General features: G+C 39.3%; 1 protein-coding gene across 5 annotated transcripts in view; it reads left to right on the forward strand.

Annotated features, from left to right (window-relative positions):
* Positions 1 to 12,241, forward strand: part of MYOM1 (myomesin 1) — a 67,510-nt gene extending 55,269 nt beyond the window's left edge. For 2 of the 5 annotated variants that reach the window (XM_083622469.1, XM_083622468.1), the window contains 8 exons: positions 40 to 127; positions 1,360 to 1,398; positions 1,495 to 1,600; positions 2,834 to 2,997; positions 3,539 to 3,575; positions 4,367 to 4,389; positions 6,507 to 6,562; positions 11,428 to 12,241. In XM_083622469.1, coding sequence (XP_083478595.1) covers positions 40 to 127; positions 1,360 to 1,398; positions 1,495 to 1,600; positions 2,834 to 2,997; positions 3,539 to 3,575; positions 4,367 to 4,389; positions 6,507 to 6,562; positions 11,428 to 11,727 — 813 coding nt within the window. In that variant the 3' untranslated portion in view covers positions 11,728 to 12,241. Of the gene's footprint in view, positions 1 to 39; positions 128 to 1,359; positions 1,399 to 1,494; positions 1,601 to 2,833; positions 2,998 to 3,538; positions 3,576 to 4,366; positions 4,546 to 4,687; positions 5,749 to 6,482; positions 6,563 to 11,427 lie in introns of those variants that run through there. The other 3 variants (XR_014550111.1, XR_014550112.1, XR_014550113.1) reach the window with 2 other exon arrangements.
* Positions 12,242 to 12,717: the final 476 nt, after the last annotated feature.

Below are 12,717 nucleotides of genomic sequence, written 5' to 3' on the forward strand. Positions count from 1 at the left end.
AAAAGGTGTTGCTACTGCTTGATTTTATTTTGTTCACAGTTTTCTAAGAAAGATGCTGGTATATATGAAGTAATATTGAAGGATGACAGAGGGAAGGACAAGAGCATATTGAAGCTTCTGGACACAGGTGAGAATAACGTGTAAAATTGTGCTGTTTCTGTTTACTTGGAAATAAGCACCTGTGGATTCACTCTGACTTATTTCTAAGTAATTGTGTGTAAGATTGTGGCCTTAATTTCACAAGGAATCAGCAGCAAAACAGTTTTAAAAAAATTTCCAGAAGAGTTTTCTGATTGTACATCCCAGTCCTCCATTATTTCAGTGTAGTTCCTTAGTGGACTGTGCTCCTATGAAAGGAAGGGTGGTATAAAACCAGATTATGGTCATCAGTGCTGTTTTCTAGAAAAAGAGGTGCCAGAACTCACCATGAACACCTCCCTTGTTCTTTTATAATGGCAATGGTGCCCACCTGAGGGGTGCCAGAACTGAGTTCTGATGAGTTCAGGCTGAAAGAAAGCTCTGATGGTGATGATGATCTTTAATGTTCAGTTTGTGGAGCCAGGAATTCCTTTTTTTAAACTAATTGTTTATTTTATCCTGCTCTTTTCTAAATTCATTTCATGTTAGTGAACCCTTTCTGTTTTGCAATTGTGATTTGTGTCTCTAGAAGGAAACTAGGGGGAACCTAAGCTTTTTTTGACACCCTCAGGAACTACATAAGGATGCCCAGGAGGACCATAGCTTTGTGGTCCTTTGCATGCAGAAGGTCCCTGATGTCTCCCTGGTGTCCCTGGGGCTGGGGAAGACTTCTGTCTGAACCCCTAGAGACTCTCTGCCAGATAAACAATACTATTCTAGATGGATCCGTGGTCTCGCCTAGTATAAGGCACTTTTCTGTCTTCCTATTTACATCTTGGATTGCAAGATACAAGAGGCAATGTCACCATACTCTGTTGGGGCACAGCTTAAATATTGCTTCCTCTATCCACCAGTGATGCTTCCCTAAGCAGTCACTTGAATTACTTTGTAGTTAGGTGAATCCTAAAGAAGACTTCTTTGTTAGGCATAAACTGCACAAGTTTCAAAACCTGTCTCTTTTATAAAGGGATGTTCTTTTGAAGTACAATAATGCCAAACAGAAACAAAGGGGTTTAGCATGACATTAAAACCATGAAGAAAACATGCAAACTCCTTAAGAATCTTTGCAGCACATTTTAAAAGGCAACTCAGATTTCCTGCAGGAATCTACTTGCAGGAATGCTCCAGATTAGCCGGGGAACTTCAGGGCAGCATTCAGCTACAACCAGGCATGTCTGATCTGGGAACACTTAGTCTCAGTCTCTGGATTTGTTTCCACAGCTTTTGCAGATTTGATGACGGAAGTATGCAAAGTGATTGGTGAGTATTTAATTCCCCCCTTCTCCTGATGAATGACTCATTTGTATTACTCCATGAAAGAGTGTAAGACTACAAAAATATGTGTTATATTTTCAGCTTTATCTGCAACAGAACTGAAAATCCAGAGCACAGAAGAAGGCATCAGATTATATTCGTTTGTTAGCTACTACTTGGAAGATCTGAGAGTGAGCTGGTCACACAAGTAAGTGTGTGAGCTCTTGCCAGTACAGTAATTAAGATCTCATTCAACAGGAATATTCTATACACATTTAAATTTAGGGCACATTCAGAGGGCTGCATAACTCCACACTGGCTTTGAATCAGCTTAATGCAACCAATTTTTTTGTATACATGCTGTGCTGTGGCTGTGGCTCAGATATGCAGATGATATGTGATCAGCCTCAGACAACTTCAGGGATCCAAAGGCCAAGCAAGTGATCCTCGGTGAGATCAGACACAGCATGTCCCAATACACATTTATGCAGCAAAATACCTCCCTCTGAACTCAATAGGACTTGCAATCAAGTAAGCGTTCTTAGGACTGCTACCTCAGAAAGTGTCACACCTAGTTTATGCATTTGTTTATTTATTTGACTTCTACAACACCTTTTATATATATAAAAAAAGATTTGCAAAGCTTCACACAAACAAAACACATTCCACAAGAATAAAGCACATTATTAAAGATATAAAATCAACAGCAGAATAAATTTTGGGGGCAATGCTAGTGTCGGGTCTTCTTCAACTGCACCACCATTCTTGTTTAGAGAGGTATGCAAATGGTTGCTACTTCTAATTTTTACTGTGTTGTTGGTTTGGGAAAGTAAACTTGTGGTCTTGCACAACCCTGTTACCAGTTACATATTATGTAATAACTGCAAACATCACCTGATAACTTGAAAATGTATGATCAGCAGGTATTGAGGGTTTGGAGTGTCTGGCCCATCAGCTGAGAACAGTTCCCTACACTTGGTCTGTGCCTTCCTTTTATAGGGAGATTGCTGACGTCATGAGCAGTGGATGCTTTCTGAATGGCTAGAAAGTACCCAGAAGGTGCATGAAGCAGGAGAGCCTTAGATACAGCCTGTGTTAGGTAGAGCAGCTTTTAGCACCCCACAGTTAGTTTTAAGTGCACACAGTCAATACCACGGTGATAGTTTAAATGCTAACCTTTAATCATAACTCCTGCTTTAGCGTTGATATCCCTGCAAGGGAATATGTGCTGAGGTTCAAGTTTGACAGGCACAGCTGCTGTAGACTGAAGACAATCCTTTGAAGTCATATTGGGAAAAACTCCTTTGAAGCATATGGCATTGTCTCTTACTGAAAGAAAATAGAGCTAGCACAGAAATGTTACTTTGACAGGCCATTATCTTTAATAGAATTTATCTAAAACTTGTGTCTCAACTTGGTTTCCTTGTTCTTCTTTTCCCAGTGATGTTAAAATGAAGTATACAGAAAGAGTTAAGACTGGTGTTACTGGGGAGCAAATCTGGTTGCAAATTAATGAGCCAACACCCAGCGACAAGGGAAGATATATATTGGAGCTCTTTGATGGCAAAACTGGACACACAAAGACAGTGGATCTTTCTGGGCAAGGTAGATAGATTCCTTTTTCTTTATCATACCTTCTATTTTTTAATGCAGAAACTGAGAAAAATTATTCTGAGTCCAAATGACAATGGCTCTTACTCTTCTGGTTATATGATTCTCAATGTAACTCCCAATAGGCTGAGTTAGAGCTTGTAGGCCTGCTGGGCTCCTCACAACTTGAGCTTCAAGAGCATACTAGGCAGTGGAGTTTATGGCTGATAAGTTTTTGTTTGTTAATATTTCATTTTAAATATTTCCCCCTCCTTACAGAGGTACTTAAAGCAGCAGGAGAAATCCAAGGAATCCAAGGAACAATAATTTGCATCGTTAAAATAATAAAAGGCAGGACACAACAGTGTCCCAATTTCCACATAATGCTCCACCATGGTTTTTCTTTTTTTGTCACATCCATAGCCATTCCAGAAGGCTAACCATGGTTCGTTTTCTGTCAGCAAACCACCAAATCCAAAGAAAACTCAATAAAGAAATAACCACACAAATTATATTTATAAAAACTATTAACTTAATCCTGTTCTCTTTTTTTAAGCCTTTGATGAAGCCTTTGCTGAATTCCAGAGGTTAAAGTAAGTATAATTCATGGAAGATACAATCTAAATAGGATAATGGGGGTTCTGTTTTAGAAAGTGTGGGGCTCAGAGATGGCCACTGCTGGCACCCACAACATTGCTAGCATGACCAGAAGTGACAGTTGCACACTCTCACTCATCATGACCACTTAGAGAACAATGGGGGGGGGGAGAGAGCATCAGCAGCCCAGATATTTGAGAGGATTTCCCACTGTGGAAGGAGAGGAGGAAGCAGCCTGGACTTTATACCCACTCACAAGTCAGGTTCTGGTGGAGAGAAGTACAGGGGGATATAAGGGGGGCGGGTAGGTGGCTGACAAATGTTGCTGTGGAAAGGTCCTGGGTTGAGCTGAGGACCTGGACTCCAGCTTGGGAGCTAAGGCTTCCCTAAAGAAGAAGGTGGTATGGCATTCTGGGGAACTTTAATTGCCCCCCCCCCCAGATTTTTGACAGAAAGTTATTCCATTGCTCAGCTGTTATTAGCATTAAAAAAAATCAGTGATTTTTCCATTGGTCAAGACTAGTTTCAGCATTAGAGGACAGAGAAATCTATGTTCTGTGTTGTTATGAGTGTTTACACGATATGTATAAAAACATCATTAAAACTATGCTGATATGTTATGAGAAATTGTGTCATCACATTGAATCGTTTGCAGACAGATTTAGGTCAACGGTGTGGGAGTGTGGGGGTGTGTAATGTGAAATATATAGAGTAACTGCTTTCCGTCTCCATACTTTTAACATCAAATGAAACTGAGGATGCCTTTTTTTGTCTTTTTCAATTTCAGAGCATTGGCGATTGCAGAGAAAAGTAAGTGGATTGTCAGTTGGTGTCTGCCTTGACTATCAATAGGATGCTGTACTGCCAGTAGGAAATTTCAATGTAGCTTCCTTTTGAAAAGAGTATTTCTGTTTAGAAATCTACAGGTTGATCACTAGCAGGCATTCAGACAGGCTGAACTAGTCTGTGTGTATCTGACGAAGTGTGCATGCACACGAAAGCTCATACCAAGAACTAATTTAGTTGGTCTTTAAGGTGCTACTGGAAAGAAAAAAATTTTTTTTGTTTTGACTATGGCAGACCAACACGGCTACCTATCTGTAACTAGTCATGAAGCCGTTATCTGTGTTCCCCTCACACTCACTGCCCCACTTTAGCATCCCTATAGAGACTGCCTCTTGCCTACCATGTGCAAGAAGGGCAGAACTGCTTCCCTTAGCCTGCACCGTAGCATATGGGAGTGCTTTTTATTCCTTGCTGGCCTTGATTGCCCATCAATCAACATTCATTGTAAGTAGCCAAGCCACAAAATGGAACAGTTTGTCACCCACAACTGTACTTTTCTAGCAGTATTGTTATGTGTATGCCTTTGAATGCAATTCTGCTTTGATGCCATTTATATATTTATGGTATTTATATTTTGCCCTTTAGTGGGTTCCCAGCACAGCTTACAGCAAAATTATAGGTGGTGACGATTTTGTGGGGGGGTTTCATACCTGGCCCCCGTGCATGTTGGTGGAGCACACATAAGCCCCTGTTATATCCCATTTCACCCCTGTTTCTCTCCCCATTCTGCCTCCGTTCTGCCCTCTTCCAGGTCTGAAAGGACCCGCACATTGGCAGACACATCAGTTGGATGCGCACAAAATGGTCACCGTCTGTGTAATAAAAGATATAACTACTGTATGCTACACACTAAGTTGTCACATGTCAGCCACAAAGTGGCAGACTCATGTCAATTTCTCTCTCGGTCATAATGCATAATAAAACTTAAATATGGCCATGATGTTGCAGCATTATACACTTCCCCACCCTTGACAGTAGCAGCTACCAGAGGAGGCTGTTGCACATGGTTTCCATAAAAAGGTTCCAGGTTCAACCCTTGGCATCTTTAGGTAGGTTTGGGAAAAGATTCCTGTCTGAAACCCTGGAGAACTACTGCCAGCGTAGAAAATTACTGGAATAGATAGACTAATGGCCTGCCTCAGGATAAGACAGCTACCTTTGATGGTAAGCGGGGCTTGGAAAATGCATAACATCAGGACAAGAGAGCACAGGCTTATTATAAGACCAATAAGAAAAGCTTGAGAACTGGACTTGGTCCTGTTGCTTCTGATGGAAGCTCCATTTTATCAAAAAGTGAAGAAATCCAGCAGTGGTGAATGACCATAACAGCTTGCACTTCAAGAACTGTGATGTGTTGAGCCTTTAAAGGTAAAGGTACCCCCTGACCGTTAGGTCCAGTCGCAGACGACTCTGGGGTTGCACGCTCATCTCGCTCTATAGGCCGAGGGAGCTGGCGTTTGTCCGCAGACAGCTTCTGGGTCATGTGGCCAGCATGACTAAGCCGCTTCTAGCGAACCAGAGCAGCACACGGAAACACCATTTACCTTCCCGCCGGATGGTACCTATTTATCTACTTGCACTTTGATGTGCTTTCGAACTGCTAGGTTGGCAGGAGCTGGGACTGAACAATGGGAGCTCACCCCATTGCGGGGATTTGAACTGCTGACCTTCTGATTGGCAAGCCCTAGGCTCTGTGGTTTAGACCATAGCACCACCCGCATCCCTATTGAGCCTTTACTTGCACTGGCTTTTTTTACTTTACTGGCTTTTAAATTTGGGCACATCAGATGAGAACCCTCCTTGTACAGCTTGTGGCATTGTAAGATCTACCTGTCCATCTTTCATTAATGGAGCCAGGGGTTGGCAGTCAAATATTAACCATGCAACATCCCAAGTAAATTTCACATTGCTTTCACTTCGAGCATAGCGATCTGGAAATACCAAATATCTTTCTCAGTTTGCATTCATCACCGGCAGCTTGTAGAAGTACGAGATAAAAGAAAGGCACTAGAGAGGAATTGAAATCTAGGGCAGAGATTGTTTTGCAGACAACAAAGAAAAATGTGCTAATGTGTTTTCAGATCGTGCCCGGGTGCTTGGAGGGTTGCCCGACGTTGTCACCATCCAGGAAGGCAAGGTACAGTAAATTAATTGAAACTTCTGAAGAGACAGTTCTGTAACTTTCTCCTTCTGAAAGGAGAGCTTCAGAATACTCAAGCTTTGCTTCTTTTAATCAAGAGACAGCACTCTTCATTCATCCTCTCAGTGCATAATTTCACCATGGTAGCCAGACTACCTTTATGTATTTAGGGAGCACTCATTTGTTAAGCATGATATGGAAGACTGAAGAGGGTGCCAGCCAAGGTTCAGGCCACAATCCAACAAAGAGTTAAGATTACTTAACTCCATTGATTTCAGTGGCTTTCAGTGTGCTTATGTTTGTAGTAGGGCTCAAGGTGCATGAATCAACTCAATGGATGACTTATGAATAACTGACTCTTTAGAAATTCATACTTTATGCACAAGATCCACCACTGCAGCAGTTCAAACCCTCTTCTTCCAATCATGCGCAATCTTCCTGTGTGATGACACAGATCTTCGGATGTTTTTAAAAAGAGACATAAAGACAGTCTGGAAAGCAGTTCAAAGTCATTGGATAAGCCTGCTTGTGGCCAATATCAGTTCTAATATTAGGACCTTAGCCCTAAAGACATTTGCTTGGAAATATGTTTCACATATTTCAGTGGAATGTACTTACAAAGAAGTATGCTTAATACTATGAATAGTTCTGCTAGTGTGTGCAGAGAAAGAAAAGGGAGGGGAAGCTCCATTGTGCAGCCAAAAGTGCTTGGACTTAGCAGAACTGTTTAGTTGGATATCACCCTAACAGTTTATTGATTTTGGTAAATTTCTATGCAAACTGACCTAATCAACTTTCCAGACTAAGATTTGGATTGGAATGTAAGTATCATAAGGATTTCGTATATCTTCAAATTTTGTGATACAGCACTTGGCTAAAAAACACACACCAAAATATATTTAAAATGTGTATTTTAGGATTAAAAATATATTTGCAAAAGGCACACAATGAGATAAATTATCTATTTAAATATGTAATATATTTAAATATTGTGATAAAATAATAATTTAAGCACAATTTTTATATAGATTTTTCAAAAGCAGATAAATGCAGTAACGGAGCTGAACAGAGTTATGAACGAACTCAAGCAAAATGTATATAGATCAGAAATAGAATTATACATTCATCCCTACTTAAACTGTGGCCTAAATTAACATAAATCTTTGTGTCCTAGTGTAACTGGGATTTGGATCTCTGCCAGTGAAAATCAAGCCCAAGATTTTCATTCTGTGGCAAAATCAATAAGGGTGGGAGGATGGTTTCTCTCTGTGATGGAGTTATAATAATTTAAGAGAAATGCTTTCTCATTATCATTTAATTAAATATGCCAGAATTATTAACATTAGGCTTTGGTCCAAATGGTGTTAACTATAAACTGCTTTATATAGAATTTTACCATAAGGGATAGAATAGATATCCTGGTGATCTTGTTTCATTTCATCTGTTCTCAAAAAATTAATAATACTTAGATGGTCATATGTAAGCATTACATTTTTAAGATTCTGGATAACAATATCGTATCAATAAACTAGGGTTTGCTTCCAACAGTCATCTACAAGTGACTGCTTCTGGCCACCTGATTCAAAATTATACCAGTTATAATCCATAAACAATTCTGAACACGTGTTAAAAGGCAAAGCACAACTTGTATGCTATTTAACCTGTAATAAAAAGGCGCCTCACATATTTGGCTCAGTGATTCCAGTGTAAGGAATAGTGTAACATGAACTGCTTTGTCCTCCACATTGCCCACTCCGCATTGCATCCCCAATCCTTTCATGAGATATACCAACCCTAGCTTCCTATCACCAGTCTTTGCCCAGTGTTGCTGATCTGTGGGAAATGAGGTTGAAGCCTGGTGGAGGGTGAGAAAAGCAGAAGAAAAACTGCTGAGTGTATAATTATAAATTCCTCTTGCAGCATAAGTATTTTTCCGTTGATTGGAACATGTCAAAATAAGTACATGATGGAATATGTGTCTAGACTAGGTTTTGCCTTTCAAATATAGACTGCATCAGAAATCAAAGAAATGCATGGCACCAAGAGAGCTTCCAGTGTGATTTCTTGGCTTATATGAGCAGCAGAAAAATTATGCCCAGTTAGAAGCACATTTTAGAGCTTGTTATTTTGCTCCCTGTGTTAGCTTATACTATGGTTGCTGAAGTTGTTGAGCTATGTTTTAGCTTTTTTTTTTTTTAGGAAAATCAGCAAAAACAACAACACTTCTGATAAGGGCTGTCATACACCTGGGTTTCCCCCAGACATTAAAAAAAATTCCGCCTGGACTCAATTTTTGGCGGACAAATCCCAACTGTGTCCGGAAATTCTGGACATATGGCAGCCCTGACTTTTACAGATACCCATTCATTTTTAAAGTGCGATGAGTGAGCCCCGCTCCCATTTTTGTTCGTTCATTTTTATTCAAATAAGAACTTGAAAGTATAAAAATTGAAAATTGGTTCATTTATTCATACATTTGCTTTTCACTGCTTTGGGAGTATTGATTAGCATTGATGGAGTCTACAGAAAGGGGGAAATTGACAGACTGGGAGGCTCTGTTTAGTTTGTATATAAACAGGGTGATATTTAAGGTGGCTGTGCCTATGCACCTTTTAAAATTGTGAATAGAACGAGGACCCTCTATCCTGTATATCTGAAATTTGACAGGTCTGATGCCTAGATAAGTAGGGTATGGAAAGTCATGCAATTTGAATGAACCAAACACCATAGTTACAGGCAGCAGAAGAATGGCTGGATCTTCCACTAAAATCAATGGAAAACAAGTGAACAGATTATATTAATGAAACTTTAAAAGTAAAAACAAGTAGAAAATAAAATGTTTTCCTTCTGCTTTATTTTATGGGTACCTACATATTTATCCTACCATGGCTAATAGCCATTCATGGGGTAATATAAGTGAAGGAAAAATTAGATCATCTCCCTGGGCACTATAGGTCTGATCCAGTTTCCACCTTCTCTCCTTCTTATGCTTTTAATAAGAAAATACATGTCAGACGTTCTGGTCACTGGTCTCCTGTATCACATCTAGCTTAACCCTCATCAGTTCATTGAGAATTTTTCTGGCTGTGCAGCAGTACAATGGAAAAATACTATCATCTCATCTTGTCTGATGTGTATCTCATAGCTGGCACTGTATAGTTTTATATAGGTGCATTACTTTGCTAGCTGTGCTCTGGTTATGCTAGCACTTACATAATGAAACAGTGTTCTCAGTGCTGTGCAAGTGGGTAATAAAAATTCACTTCAGCCTGACATTTGGCATTCAAGACTACAGACAGGGAGCTTTTATGCAGCAAGAAAATTGGAAACACATTTTTTCCTGTCCTGTGAAAAACTCAGGTTGAGATGCCGCCTTTTCCGAATTTCAGCTATACTTCAGATTTTTTTTCCTTGGCCAAAATATTTTTTTCCTAAATGCTCTGTATACATCATCATTATATAATGTAAGCACTGATATAGGCATTCAAAAATATATAGCCTGTATTATTAGTATTTATTGGAGCTATGGTCATCACATGGAATGATTTATCCCAGACTTTAAATGCATGCCATACATGTAAGCAAACCTTTATATGCCAGCCAATCTATCTTATTGATCCCTGGTTTAAGGACCCTTAGAAGTGACCAGTCTGATTAATAATAAATTGAAGGAAAATACCAAAAAACCCCAAACCCATATTCCTGTAAGATAGACTTCGATTCCTATACGCACTTTCATGGAATTAGGCCCCATTGAACACACAATGTGACTTAGATTAAAACAAACTGTGCTGTAAATATGACGAATAAAGCTTCTGTTAATTTAGCATCACTTTATTCCTATAATTTGGAAAGGATTAATCATGCCTTGCCAACTGTTGACTCCACTTATGAACCTTTGTTCTTATTTCTCCTTATATGAGGGAGCTTCAAATGGTATACCACTAAACAGTGTTCATAGTCCAATTACTAATCAGGCAAAACCTTTAACTCAGCTGGGGCCTTTCCTAGCCCTTTATATTTCAGAGTCTCAGGGACAAACTTTGAGTGATGTGTTTTAAACAAGCACACTTAACTTGGGTGCATTAATTTCAGAGAAAGGGGAGTCGTGGGACTTTGATCTTCGAGTTTTGGCTCTCCTATCCTAGTTAGTTTAAACTCATTTCATATTACAGCTACACTGGGAAACTGCAATAGTTTAATGGCAGTGTACTAACCAGGTCAATAAACATGGATCTAATCAATTTGGATGTCACAGGAAACTGTGGTTTGAATTAACTAGAATAGAAACACCAATCCGGCACATGACGGCAAGAGAAACGTCAAGGGGTATTGATTTCAGGTTGAAAGCGAGGGAATCAGATGTACAGATATTATTATATTATATTATATTATATTATATTATATTAGTAATAAAACTGCTCAGCCATTCTGATGAAACTGCTTGAATGTACTTTAATTGCAGCTTAATTACGTGCTTAGCTGTTCTTTAGATTTAGAAGTCTGATTTGCAATCAGTTTTGTGACCTTTCCTATAAAAGCAACCTTTTTAAAACTAAGAAAACTGTTGCTTAATAAAGAACCCAATATTTCAAGTGATAGCAACATTTAATTTTGACTTGAAATGAATGTGTTGTAGTTGGTAGTAACTACTGGGGAGAGTCCGTAAAATATTGAAGGGCCACATAATAATTCAAAACTAGTTGACTTCATTCACTTCCCTAAGAACAGAATCAGATTTTTGTAACACGGAACTCAGATATTTCTGTCTGTTTTATTATAGAAGTAATGTGAAAACAGAGCATATTCAGGATGCTTATTTATAGCGAATGTTTACAAAAACTTTTGTGTGTTTCCTGCAGGCGCTTAATCTTACTTGCAGTGTCTGGGGAAACCCTGCTCCAGAAGTTTCATGGATGAAGAATGAAAAGCTTCTGACAGGAGATGATCACATCATCCTGAAATTTGAATCAGGAAAACAAGCAAGCTTCACCATCACGGCTGTCAGTACAGCTGACTCAGGGAGATACAGCCTTATAGTGAAAAACCAGTATGGCACAGAGACGAGTGATTTAACTATAAGTGTGTTCATACCTGAGGAAGGCGTGACTCATGTCCCCCTTCCAGATCATGGCAAAGGAGATAAGAAAAAGAAGGCATGAAGCTAAAGCTAAGATGGACAAGTGTTGCAGAGAGGTAGAGTTCTATCTGGTTTAATAATATGTGTGTGTAAATGGTTTTGCCTGTGAGTATGAAGTAGATCTGAACCCTTCCACTCACTTCATTTTAGATGTTGTGATCAGGCAAAAATGGGGAATGCTCCCACTCCCAGCCTGGCTTTCTGTCACATGAACTTAACTCAGAAGCATAATAGGATAATGCTTATAACTCAGAAGCATAATATTTAAGGAAGTCATTTAATCAGTGATGTGAGTGAAAGGATGGGGGAAAATTACAATCGTTTATTGGAGAAGATTTTCTCACCAGAAATCTAGATTTGAGCCTGCTGGTAATCTAGTATAAACTGAATGTAGTGTAGGATAGGACTCTAGAAAACAGATGTTAAAGCAAACCAATGTTATGTGTTGACATGATATTAATACACACTAACGTCAGTGAAAAAAATGGAACCCTCCTCAGTATTCAAAAATAAATAAAAAACTTTTCTTTCGCCTTGTTTTGTGTGCGTGTGACTTGTTTACTTGCTCACTTCTCTGATGGCTGTTTACCATCCCTTTTAGTTTAACATCACCACACACATAACATCTTCACTTAGGTCTTCAATGCAGCACAGAGAAAGGAGGTGCTGGCAATTTTATTTATTCTACACTGACTTCTGCCTGCTTCAGTCTCACTGTAGTTTATTAAGGCTGCTGGGAATTGCAACTCCGTGAGGGGAATAAGGGTCTCTTAACAATTCTCAGCACTGTTAAACTACATTTCCCAAGTTTCTTCGGGGGAAAAACCATGATTGTTATAGTGGTAGAAGATTAAATTATAGTGGTAGAAGATTAAATGTATGGTCCATAGCAACAATATGGGGGATAGCCTATGAACAGTTTTAAACTTTTGGGCAACACTGGAGGCAGAATTTTGGATAAGGTGAACTCGAGTAAATTGCTAAGACTTGTTTCTCTATGGGTTTGGTTTAT

The sequence above is a fragment of the Podarcis filfolensis genome (assembly GCF_964270895.1).
Source record: "Podarcis filfolensis genome assembly, chromosome: 7".
Taxonomy (NCBI): domain Eukaryota; kingdom Metazoa; phylum Chordata; class Lepidosauria; order Squamata; family Lacertidae; genus Podarcis; species Podarcis filfolensis.